This window comes from Fringilla coelebs (genome assembly GCF_963513975.1).
Source record: "Fringilla coelebs genome assembly, chromosome: 2".
Classification (NCBI taxonomy): Eukaryota; Metazoa; Chordata; class Aves; order Passeriformes; family Fringillidae; genus Fringilla; species Fringilla coelebs.
In genome coordinates this window covers 49,197,356-49,219,346 of record NC_140029.1, presented here as the reverse complement: position 1 = coordinate 49,219,346, position 21,991 = coordinate 49,197,356, and the positions used below count along the sequence as shown (strand labels likewise).

Here is a 21,991-nt window from a genome sequence, read left to right as displayed (position 1 = left end):
AGTTCTACTTTGTCTCAAGTGAGATCATACCATTCTGATAATGTGTTATTTTACACTAAGATGTCCTGTCTCATCAAAAGCATGTCATTCTCCTTAGCTCCTGCAAGAGTTATTAAAGCACTTTGCACTGTATAAAATGTGAGTGGTTACACCCCAATATTTAACTGCAAAAAAAAAAAAAAAGGCAATCACTTTTCACAGGTTGCCACCTGTGAAGCAGATTCCAAATGATTACAACACAAATAAATTCAAATTTTCCAGGACTATTAAATCTTTCTCCTTTCCCAAAACTTTTTTTAATATAAGGACCATTATCTTCAAATAAATGTTTCCTCAGTCCAGCATATAAAACCTACAGAAATAAATCAATCACTGTTTTCATTATTTATCTCATTTTTTCATGATTTATAAACCTCTCCAAACTATTAACTGAAAATCTAGGGGTTTTTTGAAAACTATGAAGTATGTACTTGAATACATCAATCATTTATTGAAAATAGCTCAGACAATTCCAAGAAAATGGGAGGGAAAGAATTCTACCCAAATTAGGGGAAAAAAAAGAAAAAGACCACTTTCTCTGCAAGTTTAAACCTAGGTCTCTACACTATATTTCCTCTCCTCTTCCTGCACTGTTGATGGAGATACTAGGAAAGATATGGTTTGTGTTTGTCTCGTGGATTACACACAGGAAAAAGACCTCTTCCAAAAATACTACAGGACAGCCACTTTACACTCCAAATATTTGCTTCATAATCTAAACAAAGATGCAGTATTAACATTTTATCAAATAAATTTAATGCTAAATGGAGCATACATAATGTCTTTCTAGCATAACCAGCAAGTTTGCTGTTTTTATAATAATACAGCTGAAACTACCCCCCAGAAACCCACTGTTTACTTTTGCCTGATACACTGCCCAGTCCAATACAGAGTCTTACCAGGAACAGAATATGCATTACAAAGCCTTCAGTAACTTTCAAATCTGGAAGCAAAACACCAAAAGTAGACAAGATTCCTTCCTCTTAAGAGCACAACCAGGTATGAATCACAGAAGGGATGCAGCAAGCATGATGGAGAATGGCAGCAGAAACACTGAAGTCTGAAATACTGCTCTCTCAAAAATAATCTCAGATTTAACAACCAAAGGCAGTCCACACTACTAATTCTTTATGCTACAAAGTCATGCTAGTGATAAAAGAAGTACCAGTAACTGGATGAGAAGTTCCAAAACTAATCTAAATGACATTTCTCCAAAGGTTAAAGCAAGCTGGTAAGCATGAAGTTTCCTTGAATGACTGAAAATTACATGTTCACACAAGCAGAACAGCCAAGGAAACAGCACATTCTGGCCACCAGTGGGTCCATATTGCACTACTTAGCCTATTGCTTGAGTCACTCCAAGAAAGGTGAGTCTCCTGGTTAACATTCCTGGGGGTTGTTGCTATGTTTGGTAGATCTGTTCAAAGAGGAAATCTAGAAGAGAGGTGTTGTTTTTTTGGTTTTTTTTTACATACGTGCTCTCCAGAAGACTTCCTAAAAATTACCACTTGCTTAGCTACCAAACAGGCCCGGCGTTGAAAATCAAATCATTGGGAAGACTAAAAAATGGAAGGCAAATGGAGTATTTAGAAAAACTAGTATAGTGTCTCAGCTAGGAAGAAGCTTGTATGATCAATCCTAAATCTTATTCAATCTGACTTTGTAGATTACTATGGGGTGAGGATAACCATGCATTCTGTCTGAAGACTGCAATAAGAGACAAGGTTTATGTACTAAAAACATGTAACTACAGACATCTGTTAGTCACAGCCTCCTTAGGGGCTTCAAAGGAAGCCTCTGTGAAGCATCACCTTCCACATTCATATTGTGCATTCTGTGCCTGGTAATAATGCAGCCCTTGAGACCACCTAGGCTACCCTCAGTTAGCAGTACTTTCCACACCAAGGGAATAGTCCTGAGCCTAAGACACTGATTTGCAATTTCAAAGAACACTAAAACCATGTACCATGTGACTTCAATTTCTCCAGTTGAAAACAGAAACTGTTTTAAGGTACACAGTAAGCATCACTGTTGAAAGAGATGGCAAAGATGAATACCTCTGTAAATTCAAGTCTAGTCACCTAGTAAATTCTCATGGAATTCAGACATTCTTTTATGATACATGGACTGAGAAAACAGACACACAACTCAGGTACAGTGTATAAATCTTGGCAAAGGCCTTCGGCACAACAATGTTGACACATAGCCTGGTAGCTCCAGAAACAAGGCTGGATTTGAAAGATCATCTTTCAGAGTGGAAAGACTGTCCTTTAAAAATAGAAGTTTATGGCTTCAAGAAGCTGATGGATCCTACTGTCTGAGAAGAGAGAAAATAACATTCCAAAGTTCTCTGACTTTTCTAAGGTCATGTGACTTCTATCTAGGATCAACTTCTAATCAAGTCTCCTAACCCCCTATGCATCCCTTGTATGAATAAATACCTTTTTTTAAGGCATTATCACCAGCCCAGGCATTTGAAAGAGATTAATTCCAGATAGAGCCATGTCTGAATATCATCCCAACTAGGAGCAAATATTTGCTGTGTTCAGCTGTCAGCAAGGTCACTGGCCTCTCGTTCTATCCAGCATGGCTTTTCAGAACTAGAACAACTTGCAAGTCACCCTAAGACTGCAGTGGGGCAGCTACTACTATTCAGAGTTAAGTATCTACTCAGCTTTCCTCAGGTCAGACACCCTCCCCCTACCTTCATTTTATTTTTTCTAATGGGAAAGGAAAATAACGAGAACTGGACCCCCTGGAATTTGTCCCAGGCAAAAGAACAAGGTCATATCTTCTCACAATAACACTGAGATAAATGTGCAGAAGTACACAAAGTAAAACAGCAAAGTTCAAGGACTGAAATACAAAGGACTGGAGTTACAAAGAACATCTAACATCTACCTTAACACCATCACAAACCATACAAGATGCAACTGAGAGGACAGTTTGAGAAATTTCTGAATGGGTATTCCCATTTGGATCTGCTTTTGCAAATTGTTGAGAAGGCACGCACATTTAATTTGTGCCTTTTTACAGTATAAATACAAGGCAGTCTTGCAGAACGACACTTGTCACTGAGATTTGCAAAAACAAGCTAAGAGCTCCAAAGGGTAGACTTTAAATGTGCTCAAATCTCTCTCAAGACTTGCATGAAGAACACTCATTTGTTTACAAATGGTAACATAATTAAGGACATCAATAAACCCTGCTGTGTAAGAAGCTGCCCCGAGGTGAACAAAGCTGAAAAACCACTCTGAAAGGCAGTTTTTCAGATCCTTGAATGTGCTCTCACTGAAATGCCTCATACAGCCCCCACAAAGAGCAAGAGCAGCTTAAAAAGACAGTCATACTTTAAGGATGTGCAGAAGGTTGCATGGACTAGATTCAACATTCAGAACTTGTTTAAAAAATTGCTGTTTGCATTTTCAACACAAAAATCCTACAGAACTTTTCTGAGGTTTCAGTCAGTGCTTTCTTTTTGTCATCAGGATGAAACAAAAATCTTTCTTCTGATCTACAAAATAAGCCTGTCATTATTTGATTTAAAAATGTTCTTGTGTCCTTCTGCTATTTATCAGTGTAGCTAAGAACAGACGTATTTCACTAGAAGACCACTAAAGAATGTCCCAGGAACATCCTTATTCTCTAAACAGACTGAAGTTATGAGGCTCCTCTGAAAAAGGACAACAAAATGAACACAAATAACCCCCCACAAAACAAACAAACCCCACCCTAAACCCCCCCCCCCCCCAAAAAAAAACCAAACCAAACCCAAACAAATAAACCAAAACCAAAATTCACCAGCAATATAAACATCAGAAGCATGGTCCATCAGTGCTCATTAGCTGCCTTTTTGGATACATTTTAACCCTATTAAAAATTTAAATTGTTTTGTTCATAGTTTATAATTGCCTACATGTAAGAAATCCTGGAAATAAAGTCACACATGAGCCCAACACTCAAAGTTCAAATGAGAAAGAAAAGAAAATTTTTAGGAAGGAATTTAAAATAAGATTTTCACATATTCTAACATGTTGCAATAGTCTTCCAGCAATTGGAAAAAGATGCAAGGCCTTTAAGTGAAATACTTCAGAAGCTGGTGTGAAGTGAAGCAAAGTCATAAAGCAGTCTATTTGGGACCTCAAAATCTCTGTTTCTCTTCTGCTTGCCTGAAAATACAGAACTTGCAAACAGCAAACTGTACCAAATTTCTCATATCTGGAGGTTCTCACCTGGCAAAGCAACTGTACCGTCTTGTTCCAAAGTTTCAGGGTTTATTCTTATGGCTGTCATACTGTGATTATTCGCATCTCTGTATAATAAATAGCCCTGGCAAGAACAAAAAAAAATATGTGGAGGTATGAGAATACTCTTAAATACATTAACAGATGTTAAAAGGGGAAAAAAAATGCAATAATTATTTTAGATATTGCTTTAAAATAGTGGAAGCCTTTTACATCAAATGATGATCAACATTTTTTCTACTAGCCCAAATTTTAACTAAATTCCACATTAAAAGATGAAATTTGACTCCCTTCCTTCACTTTCTTCATGCCATAGATTAGCATGCTGAAGCTCGTATACAACTTTTGAAGCCCTCCATTTTAATTGTTATTTAAATCTGTATACAATTAGACTTAAAAGCCACAGCCACGGTAAAAATCAGTGTTTCTGTATTCACTTTTCAAATCAACAGAATAGTCACATGAATACCAGGAATGAAATAGAGAATGTTGTCCTATACAGAAGAGCAACCATTAATGCATATTAATACATGCATTAAAACCTAGAATAAAAAAAATATTAGTTAACTACTTTGACTCCCACACTAAGACAGTTCCTTCCATTGAAACTACTGGATAAATAAATCTTGGCAAAATGAGGAAAACAAGCCCACATAAATTAAGCAAAGAGCATTAAAGTAGATAGTAAAGCTTCAATCTAAAAGTAACTAATAGGATGAAGTAAGAAAAATCACCTGAATTTAAGTTAACCATGCACCTGAAGGGAAATGACACTAAGAACACCTTTTATCTCTTATGGACAACCCAACTAGCAATAAGTGCAAGTTACACACCTTTCTATAAACATAGCCACAGAATGACACTTGTTCAAACTGCAGTGCCTTTGGCTACAGTCACTGTGTGAGTGCACACACCTGTAAAGCACTCAAAAAGCATCACATATATTTATAGTTATGTACAGAATGTCCAAATATGTAACACCATATAATGAAGCTACATGAAGCCTGTTCCTTTCTGAACTGACAGAACAGGCTCCAGAATGAATACATCCACACCCAATTGTTTTGTGCCAGTGAACCTTTTGGTGATCTGCTTTTACATTAAATAAAACCAGATTTCATGTGTTAGTGTTTACAGAAACACTAACTGCAATGAAAGAACATATATTTGTAATGAACAATTTCACTTCAAAAGTGTGGCAAGGAGTATACTAAAAATCACACTGGGACAATGACATCACTCAGTTAAGAGTAAATATACAATAAATTCAGTAAATTAATTGTTCTCTGAAATATTTTTTACTGTTTTGTGGGTTTTTTATCATGAATAATAAAAGTATAAGAAAAAGCAGTTGATATTCCAGAAACTAACTCTAAAAAACACAAACCATACAAATATAGTTAACTCCACAATGTCAATGTCAATAATTATCTCTAGGTATTGTTGACATATACTCAATCCTTCTCAACCAAAACACCATTTCCTTATTTTCCGGCAGATGTTTTCACGCCAATTTCTTTTCATAAACAGGTATTTCAAATATTTTTTACATGTTTGTTGTAACAACACTTTTTTACATTTACTGACAGGCAAACACACACAATCAGCACCACACATCAATTAACTGTACAGTTCATAAACTGATGTGCTAAAATATATTTTGCAAAAGCCTTTACAGTGACAACACAAAGCAAGGACGCTCCATTATTCCTTTCCACAGGCCAGTGATTACAGGTCCATTGTCCTCCATAATTTAGAAGCTGGTACCAAAAATTTTGTTTTTAATAAAGAAAGCCAAAGGAATGATAAAATATCCATGTAAGCTTACTCTAGGACAGGGTCTACTTAAACTACTTATGAGGGATGAGGAGGGCTGTACATTTTACATTTTTAAGTATTCACTTACCTGAGCATAACCTAACCAAGACTTTTTTTCTTTTCTGTTTTTGATGCGGGATGTAGAATTGTATATATGGCCCTGAAAAGCAAAAAACTTCCATCATTTAACAAATACCAGAGTGAAAACTCAATACATAATCATTTACCATCTAAGTAATATCTTCAACCATACTGCAAAGTGAAAACTCTAGAGAAAATGTTGACAAGTTGTCATAGAAATCATCAGAAAAATTTACACAAACTGCAGTAGAACTGATTATCAGTAAGCTATGTTAGATTGTCCATGGAAATATGACATCATAGAAGTTAAAATACCAAGTATCACCAATCAGACAAGAAGCAGACACATTACCCTCACTGTCCCGCTATATCCAGAGCCAATTTTGTAAAGTCCATCTTTACATAAGAGATAGAGGAAAAAACCATCACTCTGAAGTAGGCACTGGTCATCTTCATCTACAGATATTTCTTTCAATGGCCATTTGTGCATCAAGGCTGCCTTCTTTATCCCATTACTGAACCAGTCCTGGATTTGGATTTTGCCCACCAGAACTGCCTGTACACTCCGCTGAAGAGAGTTTAAAATGGTTGGCACCTAAACAGTAAAAGAAATCATGAGTGAAAGAGTGAAAAAGATGTCAATTTTATAAAATGTTATATTTTCTGTTCTAACTCCAACTCAAGAGAGACAGAAAAATACCAACTCATCTCAAAAATAGTGGGGGGGGGGGGAGGTAATTAAACAACACATCTTCTCAGAACTCGTGAGAAGTACTCCTTTACATAAATTCCCAGATACAGAGAAGTTTCAGTGCAAGACCTGAATAGTCTGACAAGCATGGCTGCCATTATTGGTGAGGATTGCAGAGATTGCTTGCAATGTCCTTCCTGTCTCTCCCCAGGCAGCTACCAAACTGAAGAGGCAAGCGCAGGAAAGTGCTGTCAAGGACTGTCCTGTACTGTCATTCATTCCCGTGCTACGGACAGTTATTTCCAAAAGCAGCTGGAACAGGGATTCTGCAGATAAAACACAGCCATTGCACAGATCAGTCACAATATCATACAAAACAATTTAACTATCAATGGGAAATTAAAATAGGAAAATACATTATATCTTTCCTCAGCTATTATGTTCGGAGCTAGTTTCACACAGAAAATCATCTTAAATGAACCTGAGTTATCTTTAACTTTTCCGCCAGAAAACATCAAGTCTGGATAATCACCATGGCTGAAGAAGAAAAACTACAAGTCCTTCTGTCACAGTGGAACACATAAACAAGAAATGGGCCAGAAAGTGTTATTATAGTAGACACTATTCAGTCTACCCCATCACTGAGATGATGTGCAGATCGCTTGTCTACTCTTTATGACCATTACCCATGTTGAAGCACAACCCACTTCAAAGGAACAAGCATTTCAAACTGAGGCTTGAAAATTATTTTGATCATATGCCTCTTTCCAAACACTGTTTGGTGGCTGAACTTCTGTAACAATCCAGCTGTGAACAGAAATCCATCTAATTTTTCCTGAGAGCTGATACAATTAATCACTATGTCAGTAATTAAAAAGTCTTCCTTGTAGCTTTTTAATACTCTGCATCAATACAAAGTAAGTTTTCTGTAGCAAATTACAATCTTTGGAAATGCAATACTGTTAAGTCGTAAAACATGAAAAAAATACATGAAGTCTACAGAATTTTTAAAAATTGTCTTTAAACAACTCAGGCTACAGCCTAGACTTCTCTGCTGTTCTATACACCAACAAAAGATAATGGGATTTTAACTTAAAGGATATAGTCAATCATGCTCTCAAAGGCATCACAAGTTCGACTTTTATTTTCAAGATCATTAAAAAGAAAATTAATTTTCAGGGAAGCTTTGGGATGGCCAGAGAAAATAAAAACAAGAATTGTGACACTCTGCTTAGCGGCTCCAAAAAATTTACAAAATTAAACATCTAAGCTATATAGACCACAACAGCAGATTACAAGAGAAATTCACCCTAAAACTGTATTATTTTCAATAAGAGCAAGTATTTTATGTTTCAGTAAGAAAGTGAAACCAAATTTTTTAGGCTGTGATGCTCATTACTTTGTTTCAGTGAGGAAGTACTCCATATATGCACCATAAGGCCAGAATAGTCAGTCAGCTGAGAACAAGCATGTTACTAACTCACAAATACTTGCCAAGAACCATTTTCTTCTGTCCAACACAATAACAGGTGTATGTTAATAAAAACACAGTAAGAGATGAGATTACCTAGGACTTCAGGAGGCTCTGATTGTAGGCCTTCTGGCTGCTGACCTTGGAGCACATTAAGTAGGGCTTGTAAGCTCCTGAGACACAAGGATGGATGAGAAAATCTCGTCTCCTTTATCAATTCAAAGACTTCACACAATCCAACTTCAATGATCTAAAGTACAGATTTTTCAGAACAGATGTCAATATAATATTTTTAGATCTTCATCAAAAAAGTATATCCCAGTGTTCACTGAATAAGACAATTACTCAAATAAAAAGTAGCAACAAAAAATACAGTGTTAAACCAGAATCAAAATCAGGAATCCACCTATAAAACTATACCAGCAAATATTACATATAAGTCAGCCACTACATAAAAGAGCATATCTAAGCAGACTAAGTTTCTTGAAAGAATAAGGAAGCTTAAAATTTTTTGCACAATAAAAGGCAAACCGTACCTCTGAGCCCTTCTAATTTCTATCCAGTTCACTCTTTGACAGCCTTCTTTTTCCTTGCTCATTAACATGAACCAGCAAACTAGAACGGTCTTGCAACCTGGCTTCACATCCTGAATAACAATACATTTGACAGCTGACACTGGCAGCTCTAGAAATTTGCCCTCTAAAGCCTCTGAGATTATTTTTTATATTGTGACAAAAACAAAGATTAATTGCTAGTCACTAAAACTCCATATGTACTCATAAAAGACATGCATTAAGCCAACTAACAGAACATGTTTAAAAGCCCTGTTAGAGCCATCTCTAACTTTCCCTTTTAGAATTCCTGACTATTCTAAGATTACAGTCATGCTTCTCTTCACTAACTGCTCCCTTGCACTTCCTTCTCAAACTCTGCCTTTAATAATGATGAAGATGAAAGAGAGGAGGGTTAGCACATTACAAATAAGCAACTGTATCTTAAAAACTTCACTATGTGTTTTGGTCAGGAGCAGAGCCATCACAGAGACTCACCCCTGAGGAAAATCTAATGAAAAAGACAGAAATGTGAAAATAAATAACACTGTTAATGCAACTGCTACCCATGCTTAAAACATATATTCTGGCAGTCAGCTAAGTTCTACTGGATGCCTTGTAACTGTCTTTGCTGACCTTTAATTTGATTCCCATCCTTCACAAATTATTTTACCATCTATTTTTTTCTTGGAGGAAGGATTAAAAAAAACCAAGTCAAGTCCTCAAAGCACAACAGCAATTTTCCTACTAATTACACCTTACATTTCACATCTGCAATGGAGTAGGGGGAAAAAGCACATGCGTGGAACCTACAGTGAAAAAACCTGTCAACATAATAATGTTTTTTCCAGGATCTAAAAGTCACCTAAAGGCTAAAAAATAAAATACATTTTAAGTACATTTTTATAAATGCCCTTCCTGTTCAGTTATAGTGTCTTTGAGAGAAACTAAGTTTATTCTTTACAATCTTCAGACAGAAGACCTCATCTAGGAGCTGACAGAGGCAGCTAGAGAAAGTAGAGAACATAACACAGTGGAAAAAGTTCACAGTTTGATGAACTTCCACCACAGTAGGAATCAGTAAGAGTAAGAGAGAGTTCTGCTGGGATGTTATCAATTCTGCATAGGTGTTGGGTTGGTTTTTAAATACCTGAGATCAAGAGATTAGGTAGGCTTCATAAAATAGATCTATTCACTGTATTATCTCTTGTATGTATATCTTACATATATATATATTGTGTCTCTCTCTCTACCTCTCTCCTCCACCTCTCTCCTCCAAAGGCTGCTCTGAAGGACAGAATAAGCAAATAGTTCTTTTTGAGACATTTTAAGCTTATTCTCACTGCTCTCTAAAAGGTTTTAGAGCCAAAACAAGCACTGCTCTGCCTCAGCTTGTGTCACAGCCTGACTGCTCTTACTGATGCTCTCTCTGCAATCATTCTTCCATTCCCTTTGCAACACCTTTGAGACTTCAGATCAAAAGTTTAAGATTGCTTAACAAAAGGTACCCAAAATTCTAGCCTGGATGCAGACATTGTGACTCCTAATTAATTCCTAAAACCCCTCCTATTTCATCTTGAAGTCTTATCTATGCTCTTGTTTTATTTCCTTTATCTTTGCTCTCATTGGGAGCATTATCCCCAATGCTCACATTTCTATAATTAAAATTACACACTACTCTGAATAAATTTATATTATATACATACACAAAAACAGAGAACATTTATAAAGGTAACATTATCCTAATGAATTTTAAAATGTGTAAAGTCAGTCCCTAAAGGAAGTAATTATTTATCTTTTATTTTTTTCTACAACTTAAAAATTTAAATTTTTGCTTAAGGTTATTAACAAAATGTATGCCAGTGCAGGAACAAAGAATATTTAGCTCAGTTAATTCCACCTAAATCACTTTAATCCAGTATTTGTCCCTTTTAGTACAGGGCTTTTGTGGATCATTCATTACTCAGCCTTAAGTTTAAAATCTTGGGGGGAGGCAGGGGTGTCTGTGTGTGTGAGGGTGAAAGGTGTGGGAAATACCCCTCCTTTACTCTGTAAATTGCAAATCTCATCAATAGAACTGAACCTACTCCATTCACCATTAGCTAAGATACTAAATAAATAAGGTAGCAAACAAGTATGTCCAACAGAGGCAAGTATTTTCTGAGAAACCAAAAATATAAAGCTATCAAAGCAAGTTACTAAACTATCTGAACAAAACCAAAACACAATTTTTTTGTTGAGCTAGTTTCTGAAGAGCAGCAAAGTCTGTCTCTTCAGGTTAAAAACAACAATTCTCAGTCTTATTACAGAAATTGCATAGAACAACTTCTGATTCCAAAATACATTCTACTTAAAGGCTTTAACAAACCTGACTTCCTCAAGTTTAAGAGCTGAAAGAAAAATAGAACACTTGAAGTCATCTTAAGCTACAAAAATGTAGAATGTTTTCAACTTACTCTCAAACAAAAAACCACCAACACACCAAGGACTACACTTTGGAGAATCTGTAAGAGCACAACCCTAGCCACACTTTTCTTTCTCATCTTTGACTTCACTGTCAAAATCAAATTACATCAGTATTTTTTTAAATAAACTAACAATTACTATCAGAAATTTGCCTGGTAAATATTGTAAACCTTAGAAACTTTATCATAACTTTCTTCTTTACAGTTAACAAACTAAGCCCTACACAATATTGTTCATTATCATGAGACAAGATATCTGCATCCAGAATAGCAAGACATTTACACAGTCAGTCCCTAGAAGATTTACTGCATGTGGGACAGCTCCAAGCAGATGCTTTTTTCAAAAGCATGAATGCAAGTCAGATTGTTACCTCCAAGTGACCTAAACAACCTTGTATTACCTAGATAGTTATGAAAAATACTGAGGTTGTATCAGCCATCTAAACATATTTTTGAACCAAGAATTCTCAATTTTGATATTTTGTAGATTCTTTACTAAAAATTAACAGTGTGAAAACATACTGATTTTCACCAATTTTATATTTGCTGTACTGAATGCAACAAAAATCTCAACAGTCTTCTATTTTGAGAGAAGTTTGTTACCTACAGTTCCCTATCATTTTTTCTAAGCCACCATCTTTGCAATTAACTGTCCAACACAATACCAATGCTTTTGTTTCCACATTCAAGTCTTCTGTCCATATCACTGATAAATCTCCTCCTTCTTGGAACCTCTTTTAATTTCAACATCTTTTTGAAACATCATTCCATCTTCCATAAATGCTAGTAGCTACATTGCCTTTTACTTAAAATTAAGCATCTACCACCACAAGCTGATTCATTTGATACAATCCATAAGTACTCAGATACAGTTCATAAACAATGCTGACTTTATTTCTAGTGACCACATATTGCAATCATCAATCATGAAATTTCAGCTGGCTGACATGGTTATGCTTCTCTGCAATTCCCCACCACTATTTTCTGGAGTGCCAACTTCACCCCTCAGATAACACCTAAATGCAATCATCTATAAAATCCTAATTTTCTAAGACACTCAAATATTCTATATAACCACAGCTGCAACCACCTTTTCTAATTCAGCATTTGTACTGGTTTTAGGCCAAATACATACAAGGGAAGTTAATCTGAATATGCTTTTTAGATTCAGAAGAACAAAAAAAAGCACCTTCCATAGCATTGATAAGGTAGCAATGAACAAAACTAAATGCATAGCTTTGTAATACATAGTAAAAAAACAAGTGAACCAACAAATTGAAAAAAATAAGAAAAAAAATCATTTAAGTCCTTTATTTAAGTCCTTCATTTCTGACTTTCTACCATCAATCCTACTATAAGCATAGAAGCAGTTAATAGTAAAACTATAGTTCAACTATACCATCAAAATCTTAACATGGATTAGAATCTGGAGCTGTCAGTACCACTAAGGGCACTAAACCCAAAAAAGGGAAAAAATAACTGACAGTTACTGCAACGACATGCATACCCAGCAAAACATCTTAGGAAGCATTCCACCAAATTATTTCCATTATTAGAAAGACTTATTCCTTTTGGAGGTTAAAGCAAAAAAAAGCACCCTTTACCATTATGAGATGGTAGCCCCTCAGAGATGTAAGAGCTGTCTTATTTGCCTAATTTCTGTGTAGATTTTTGAGGCAGTAGGTGTTCAAGTACCCACACTTTAAAAGGAGTGCAACTTGAGTGTTTACCTGACATTTAATTGACTTTAATTTGGGCAGGTACATATATCATCCTACTTCATTAAATGATTCTGAAGTAGATGGACTACAGATAAAAACTACAGCAGTGTCCTAAGCAGCTGACTTATACTGTTGCTCTTTAATCCCCAAAAAGACTATACCAACCTTACATGACATACGTGGCATACTTTAAGTGGTATCAGTTACTTGCCTTTGGAAGTTTAATAGGTGGCTCTTTGGGCTCCTCTTCTTCATCACTGTCTGAATCCCCACTCTGGACACTGTTCTTTGAGGCCAAAGACACAGATGCTTCCTTCTTCTGCCACTCCAACACACAATGGCGGACATTGCAGTAAACATTAAAAGCTGAAGGATTGCTATGCAATCTGATATCTGGTATGGTTATTGTACTCTCTAGGCTTTCAGTCTGAAAAACAAGATCAGTTTTAATTCTAGTTTATTGGTTTAGTAAAGTTTCACGCTTTGCTAAATATAAATAATCTCAACAGTCTCAATTTTGACAGTCCAAATTATTTCCAAACTAGAGACAACTTTCCTGCTGAAATACCAGGTCTTTTTCAGGCAGGGAAGAAAGGAAGAAAACATTTCAGTAGATTCTGTTGAGCTTTAGCCTCTACCTCTCATAACTTAATGAGAACACGGACTAAAAATGACAGCAACTCAGGCTACAAAATGGTCCAAACCTATGCCACAGTGCTAAGCATAGCAGAATCAAGCTTTACCTCCTCAACAGCAGTCTGTTTTCGAGGTTTTAATTATAATTGAATTTTTAAATGCATGCTTTGTGAATCTAGTTGTTAGTTTTAACCTGCTGGTAAATACTAAAAATTTAGGATGTTTGTTAAACATATACTAGAAATTAAGACAACCTGCTTGCTTTCTCATTAGATGAAAACTGATGACAAGTTTAAAAACTCCTGTCAGGATGCTGCAGATAATAGTTTTGAGAATAACCTAATGGATTAATTACTTAATAAAGAAATCAAGGCCTACAGCTTAACAGGACACCATTCTGTTTTCAGAAGCCCTGAGCAACAAAGTATGAGCTGGGAAATTGTTCTGAGAAATTACCACTACCATGGCCCACCTTGGTACATACTACTGGTATATTATTGTCAGCCTTGGCCAAGACACAAAGGAGCCTTCATGAGGCTGTCACTGGACTTGGATAAATAGTAAGAGAGAATATTTTTTAAAAAACATTTTTGAAAATATCTGCCCTGGACTTTCCCAGTCTGAAACAGTAAGATGGGAGAGGAGTTATGACTGACTTGAAAAAACAAAACTCCACGACAATTAATTCCCAGGCAGGGTTACACTTTCCATTTGGTTGTATACCAGCAAAGACAAGGCTGGTATCAGCACAGGCTTTGAAAATTGGACTTCAGGCATATAGAAGGAAGCAATTCTCTGTAAGAGCTTGCTGTAGACAGGGGGCACAAAGACCATATCAGGAGAGAAGGCCCAGGTTAACAATGCAGGACAAATTTGCTTGAGCATACAAGGCAAAATGCGGGGGGATTACAGGCCAGACAGACTCGGTCATGACTAACTTCACAAGGTTATTTCTGGTTTCATTCTTGTATTCTTGAGGGACAAGGGGAGGAAGGGCACAGTGAGAGTGGAGGCTTTTTATCTTTATTTTTGTTTTATTTATAGGGTATTAATACTGTGCATTGCAACATTCACCTGGCATGAAATTACAGAGTGAATTATACTACAGTGATTTGAAACAGATCATTGAGAGCAGTGATGGGAAGGAGAACACTAAACTAGCAGAGAAGACGTAAAAGGAATTTGAGAACCAGGGAAGTAGGTAATATTTTAATGGGGTGATTCCTTTTGCTACAATATGGTTGCCACAATTTTCTACATCAAAACCACTTTTATCTGCACATACATTTTTATTAATACCAGAAACAACAGAAGACTCTAAGACCTTTTAACACTGTATGTTAAAAAACAACAAAAAAATTCAAAATTATTTGAAAATATTTCATTGTTCACATATTCCCTGTTTTTGACTATAATATTATTCTGACTGTACTGGTATATATTTGCCTATCCTTCCTTTCCATTAGCACTAAAGTTACTGCAAGCTAGAAAATTAAGAAACAATGTTTTACTATGCAACCTGTTTTATCAAACACATTGTGTGTTGATTTTTCTCACCTGCATCAGTGGTAGCAGTAAGCACAAAAATATAAAGATAATGAAGTAGGAAAAAAAAAAAGCTGGAAAAAGTTCCCTATACACATACTCAGGTGTGGCAGGTTTTTTTCTTTAACTCAGCAGAACTTCTGCCATTAAGGAGTGAAAGACAAAGTTTAGTCCTTGTTCAGTATTAGTATTTTTGAAATAGTAAAGCTCTTGTTAGAAATCCCACAATACTAATCAGTGCAAGAACCCAAGGCACAACCTCATATGTTATTCCAGTATCAAACTGAATCAAAATAAATTTGGATTGACCCCACTGATATTGAGCTCCTACATGCTTTGAAGTTTGACACTAGAAAACTGAATGGTTGTAAGACGTAACTCTCCTGTTCATCAAGCATCCATACACATGACCCCAAAAGTTTTTGCAGCTCCTGTTTAGGCAAATACATAGTACAAGCTTTCAGCTTTAAAGCTAGCTCCATTGAATGGCACAGGTTAAGTTCCTCAGTAAACTTAGTTTACTAAAGTTTTTTACCGACAGTTACAGGAAGAGAAAGGTATTTCAGAGGCTCCAGGTAATTATCTGAAAGTTCACTTATCTAATTAATACTGTAACTTCTGTGAAGAGTTTCCATTCCAATTGTAATGGAATTTGTAACTTCTGTGAAGAGTTTACATTCCAATTCTTTCTTGTCAGCTTAGCTAAGTCTTTGATCCTGAAGCACCTACAGTCTGTAGCTCATATAGCCTCATTTGAAACAGACTGGCCAAACTGTTACACCAGCAGAGATAATTTTAGACATTACAGTGCTAGATAAAAATCAACATATGTTTTCTTGCCTATTAATAACAAGCTGACTAATTTTCAGAACTAAACTCTTTATTCTCAATACTTTACAACTAATAACAAATAAGCACTTTATTCTATCTCTGTTTTCAGTGTTCTGCTTTTCTACAACAGTGCATGAACAATACTTGCATATATAATTGCCTACAGAGACTTCAGTACAGCTCAACACCCTCCAGAAGCTTCATCATAAGGTAAAAAACACTGATGTGATTTGTGATGGATTTGCTCAAGTCTAAGGAGTTTAACTATAATACTTATAGTTGCTAGGTCTTCAAAACAAACATCTGTTCAAAAGTGGATGCATATAAGAAGCAGGTTCTACAAACATGACATTCTTAGATTTCCTTTACATAAGGCAAGAACAGAGCTGACAACAACAAAAAAAAAACAGTAAAACTTTCTGCCCCTCTAAGGCAGATGCTCATTCAGTGAGCAGCTTTTTTTGTTTTTTTCTTTTCTTCAACAGCGATAGAGGAAAGTATTCAAAACAGACATCAGAAGCTTTTTCCATATGAAACAAATGTTCTTCCTTTCCAGATAACAGATTCCTAACTTCACTAAGGTCAGACACATTGAACAAGTCAGAAAACTGGGATTTAAATTCATCCCATCATCACCTGAAAGTTTACTTTTCTGCAGCTAATGAATACCTTCTACACAATCATAAAAACTTCCCCAATATTATGAGACTCACGATACCATTTTGCTGCAGACTCAGATTTTGAGGTAGAAGAGATCAATATGAAAATATAACCAATCCCTGTACCTACAGAACCTCACTTAGTAATTATTTTATCAAACTAATAAAGTCTACTTTAACTTACAATTCTCTTAATGATATTGCATTTCATGTTGGCACAAAATACATCTACATTGTCAAGAAAAACAGCAGAATATTAAACCAAAATGTTAATCAACTTCTAAGAACTCACTAAAGCAATTTATTGATTTTGCACGGATCCAGAATTATTAATAATCCAAACAGACTGCTCTTGAGCTATAGGATAAATTATTTCAGAAAGAAACAACACCTTACAGCCTGTTTTCATGGTGTTAAGAGTACTGAGAGTCACATGACACTTGTGAATAAGGTGAAGAGCAGCAATCACTTTGTCTGCCTCTGAATGTCCAATTCTTAATGGTTGCTGGAATATTGCAATCCAAAGTGCTCATTTGACAACAAACTCAGCTTCCAGAGGGCCTAATGAGAAGATGAGATGATAGCTTCTATATTAGCTTTCCTCCCAAAGCATCTGGTTTCTTGGAAAACATAAAAAGAAGAGAGCTTACAGACTGGAAAATAGAATTGTGCTGTTTGATTCAGTAGTTTTCATATGAGTTGTAACAGAGTGGGATGTTCTAAATCTTCATCTTTGCTGTTTGACTTGGTGTCACCGAAAATTAAATGTGCACCTTATCAAATGAAGATACATGGTGAAACATACATTGTAAAACTTAAATATCCACCATTGGTGAAGACAGTTTAAATACATGAATATTTTATTTCTTTTGTGTTACTTTTTATTTTCTGAAAAGTAAGACTCTTATGAGGGAGAGATCGAAGTGCAGATGCTCACACTCTGATGCCTGGTTTGTCCTTGTAAACATATAGTCCCTGCTAACTAGAAGAATGAATTATGTAGGAGAGGGTAAACAGCACAGGTTTGGTTCAAAAGATAAGAGCAACCTACTCCTAATTGCTCTTCTCATTTAGCCTTTTGTAATGTTCCAGTACACTCAAGGATAGCAGTGGGAAAAACCAAAACCCTCCGGTCTCCTTTACACATCTCACACATAAAGAAACTGTTCTCCCTAAAGATGAAACCCATACATAGCTTATTTTCTGACCTATTTGTTTTCTTCCTCTTGAATCACATGACTGTGGTAATGGTTTATTCTTAAATATGATGGAAATAGACTATAATCTAAGAGAGGAAAGTTAATCTGCTGTTAAAGATGGTTCAGGTTATAATAACCATCTGATCTAATCCATGTGTAACACTGAGAAGAGAAGCTCACCCAATTCTTTTTCAGACAGTCAAAAGATCTCTTAGAAAGGGATGCCCTCTTGAGGTTGAAGGACCAAATACAAAAGCCACTGAAAACAATGCCAAATTATTTGAGAAGCTACATGAGTTTCTAATGAGACAATACTCATCCTGGCCAATCTGTTTTATACATGTATTCATTAGCTTACAATGAATTTGTCTGCTACATGAACCTCCCCCTTAAAGTTTTATTACTCCCATTTGTAGAAAGATAAAAAGTCGTAGCTTAAAACTTCTGCATAAACTAAACAGGTAGACACCAATCATTTCCAGTACAAGCTGTGTTTGGTGGACTCCAATTTTTCAGTATTCTTCAAATAACATTATGAAAACAGAATGTGGGGAACTGTGGTCTTCTGTGTAAGTCTCTCTTAATCCAAGTGTCCTAAGCAGCACTTCCATGAATTAACAGCAAAGGGGGAAAAGATCCAGGGTGTCTGAAGGGGGAAGGGAGGGTTGGCAGCATTATTCATAGAGTTGGGAAATATATATATATATTATAATTTTCTGGAGATATTCTTTGCCAAAAAGAAAAAAAAAAGTGGGGAGGAGGCAGGTAGGGAATCCAAGATGCTACACCCATGTCTAACAATCAGATACTTGTTTTCTATGTAAAAGACATGTCAGCAGTGAATTTCTAAAGCCAAAATAGACTGCACCACACAGAAATCTTTTATACCTCCATTTAAAAAATAGATACTAAACCACAAACCCAAAAATTATTGATAGTTTAAAGACCAGTGATCATAGCATGACCCACCTTAGAAACAAAATAAGGCTCAAACTACTGAGCTGTTTAAACACCAATTAGTTTTATACCTAAAATGTTCTAACATTTAATGCTTAAATGGTGGAAATATTATTCTTCCACTTCCTCAACAATTGCTTCTCTTTTAAATTTCTCTCCTCTTCCATTACTCAACCATTCTTAGCAAGCACAGGATATAAATAAATTTTTGGGTCACTTCATCTTACTCTTCCTTTAAGGCCCTCTCTGCCTCTACTAAATATATTAAGAGAAAGCTTCTATCTCAGTTCAGACTAAAAGACCCTGTTTCTTCAAAAAATAAACCGACACACACAAACTCTACTGTTCAGAATGTCCGGTAGTGAAAGACTTTTCAACCTGCTCTATTTTAAAGCTTCCAAATGGAAGCTCACATTTTCCTGACAATAGACACATCCATTTTCAGACATTCCAGTGCAAATTTAATCACTGTGCTGATTCTGCCATGGTAAGCATTGGGATGCATTGAAAAGTACATAAAAAACAAAACCAAAAAAAACCTTCAACAAAAAAACCAACTACAAAAAACTAATAAACAAAATCACTCCATTTTGTCAGTTTCATAACCTCAAGATATGAAGCTGATTCTATCTTTCCCTTCTATGCTACATTTTTCAGGAAATAGACAATTTTTTGCTATCATGCTGAAATAAGCTGGAGTGCCTTTCTGTACCCAAGTCACTCAGAATGAAGACCAATGTTCTAATGGTCAGCCGTGGTCTGCCTCAGACGCTGTCTAGATAATGGCATCAGTAAAAGACCCACAAAAACCCATTATGACTTTCAAACATATGAATCTCAATGCTTTAAGAAGAAACTGACTTAAACACAAGAAAAATCTTGAGAACAACCTTCTATAGGGATGAGGTGAGGAGATTATCAGTGCCATATCCGTAACTACTCACAAAAACTAACCTAAATGTTCACATTGTCTTGGACAAGGATCCAGCCACTCCATCTCTCCAATGCAACTAAATTTCAGAACTACATTCAACTGCTAAGCTTGTCAACACCCATTCTGTATTTAGCTTTCTACTTGGCAGTGAAACTACGATCCCATCAACCAGATAGACAAGGGTCCCTTTACAGTGTAACAATGATCAAAGCCAAAGAGTTATCTTTTTTTAAAAGCACAAGTTTCTGTCACCAGACAGAACACACAGACTAACTACATTCTGTGATATTTCTTCAAATTTCTAACTTGGTTTTCTTTGTTGACAGTGGGTTGATAAAGTCATGGAGAGGACAGAGCTAAAACTTCTTACAGCAACTGTGGAAAGGACTGAGAAATTCAGTTTGGACCACAAATATTTTACTGTACAGTGCTGAGAACAGAAATGAAGATAAGCTCTTTCTATACCATAGTCGGAAGCTGCACTACTTGAGATAAGCAGAATAATCTGGTAAATTTCCAAAAAGTCAATACCAAATGAATAGATAGAGGGTTTGCTTCACCCTCCCAAAGCCATCTGTCTTGAGATACAGTAACTACATGAGGTTTGGCAAATAGGGATAAGATGGCCAAGTGGCTCTACAGTGCATTTGTATATAAGGGCATTCAGCTGACTAGAAAGTGTTTTCACTGGATATTTCAGTGGTCCTGTCCCTCAGAACCATTCCAAAACAGAGTTTTCTCTTTACTGACTACACAGCCTTCACACCTGCGGCAAGCTCTCATGAAAATCCATTCAAGACAGTAGCTTAACAAGAGAAATAATAGTTCTCTAATAGATAAAGAATACAGCACAGCAGTATTTTAAAATAGCACTGCTTCTGCATAAATTTAGTCTCTCTACAGAATAAAGATGTAAACATTTTTATTAAGTTCACTGTGTGGTTCCCATGCATTTAAAATGATTGGAGGCAGGGGTTACATGGGGAGAAAACATTAACAGAAACGCTTAGGTATAATTTATTACATTTGCCATTATGGAGGAATTTTCAGAGGTAACTTTGCAGTCCTTAGAATGCTCCCTTTCTCCTTTAGCCAATATGGCCAATTCTTTGTGGCACTAGTCTCTGTTTGCTAGATGCAGATCTCAAAATTTACCTCTAAGAAAAACATGTTTAGTTACACTTGGAGAACTGAAAACACCGTTCACATTACTTCCTGTTGAACATTAGCACCAAAAGCAGTTGAATAAGGTTAACATTGGTATCACAATCACGTAAGATACAGTAAATAGACAATACTGGTCTACTATTAACTCTTCTAAACAAACACATTGTTTAGAAGAGTGTCAGTCACACTTAGGTGTTCTTTCATTTCTCTCAACTGAAGTTACTCTTATTTTTTGAGTCAGGACTTTATCAAGTTAGTTACAGGCTTACCTTGTTGCGTGTTTTTACTTTCAATTTAGTCTTCTGTTTTCTTTTCAACTTTTTCTTGCTAAAAAGTTTCTTACTTCTGAAAAAGAGAAAAAAAGAAAGAGAACAAAATAAATAAACTCCCTTCTGTACCTCATGGTAATAAGCACAGAGGGAAAAAAATGTCAGAAGCGCTCTGAATTTTTTTTCTCATAAGCAAAGGCAATAATCGCAGGTAGAATTTTATAAACCAGAATACAAAGCACTTAAAATTGTGCTTTCGCAATGTTCCACTGAATTATGGACCTTTACTCTCATCAATTTAAGCAGAATATATGCCAGGAGAGAAACAAGTCCCTGAGCTTTCTATTGTCTTGCCCTATTGTTTCTATTACAAGTTCATTAGTGCCACAGCAATGCTAGAAGCTAGAATTATTGACAATTCTCAGTAAAACAACCTGTTAGTAGAGAACATTGCCTTGTGAAGTCTTTATCACACAAAGATTCAAACCTACCAAGACAAAACTTAAGCTTTAAAAATATAACATTTAGCAGAAGATTCACTGATGGAAGAAACTGCAGTTTCTTTACTTTTTGTTTGGACTTTTTCCACCCTCACTTTACAGACTTAATGTCCATTCCTTTACTTTACAGATCTAGCTAACACACATTTCTCTAAGCTCATTTAATCCTCTCCTGCCCACACCTCATTCCTACCACACTCTTTTTCTCCTCCA

The 21,991-nt window shown here is 35.9% G+C and overlaps 1 protein-coding gene across 11 annotated transcripts in view; it reads right to left on the bottom strand.

The window, feature by feature from the left end:
- The window catches only part of MYCBP2 (MYC binding protein 2), a 173,311-nt gene that overhangs the window by 128,562 nt on the left and 22,758 nt on the right, over positions 1-21,991 (bottom strand). For all 11 annotated transcript variants that reach the window (XM_084226535.1, XM_084226539.1, XM_084226540.1 and 8 more), the window contains exons 2-8: positions 21,279-21,354; positions 13,293-13,508; positions 8,441-8,594; positions 7,003-7,199; positions 6,535-6,777; positions 6,190-6,261; positions 4,272-4,368 (exon numbers count right to left, since the gene is read on the bottom strand). In XM_084226535.1, the coding sequence (XP_084082661.1) occupies positions 4,272-4,368; positions 6,190-6,261; positions 6,535-6,777; positions 7,003-7,199; positions 8,441-8,594; positions 13,293-13,508; positions 21,279-21,354 (1,055 nt within the window). The remainder of the gene's footprint in view (positions 1-4,271; positions 4,369-6,189; positions 6,262-6,534; positions 6,778-7,002; positions 7,200-8,440; positions 8,595-13,292; positions 13,509-21,278; positions 21,355-21,991) is intronic.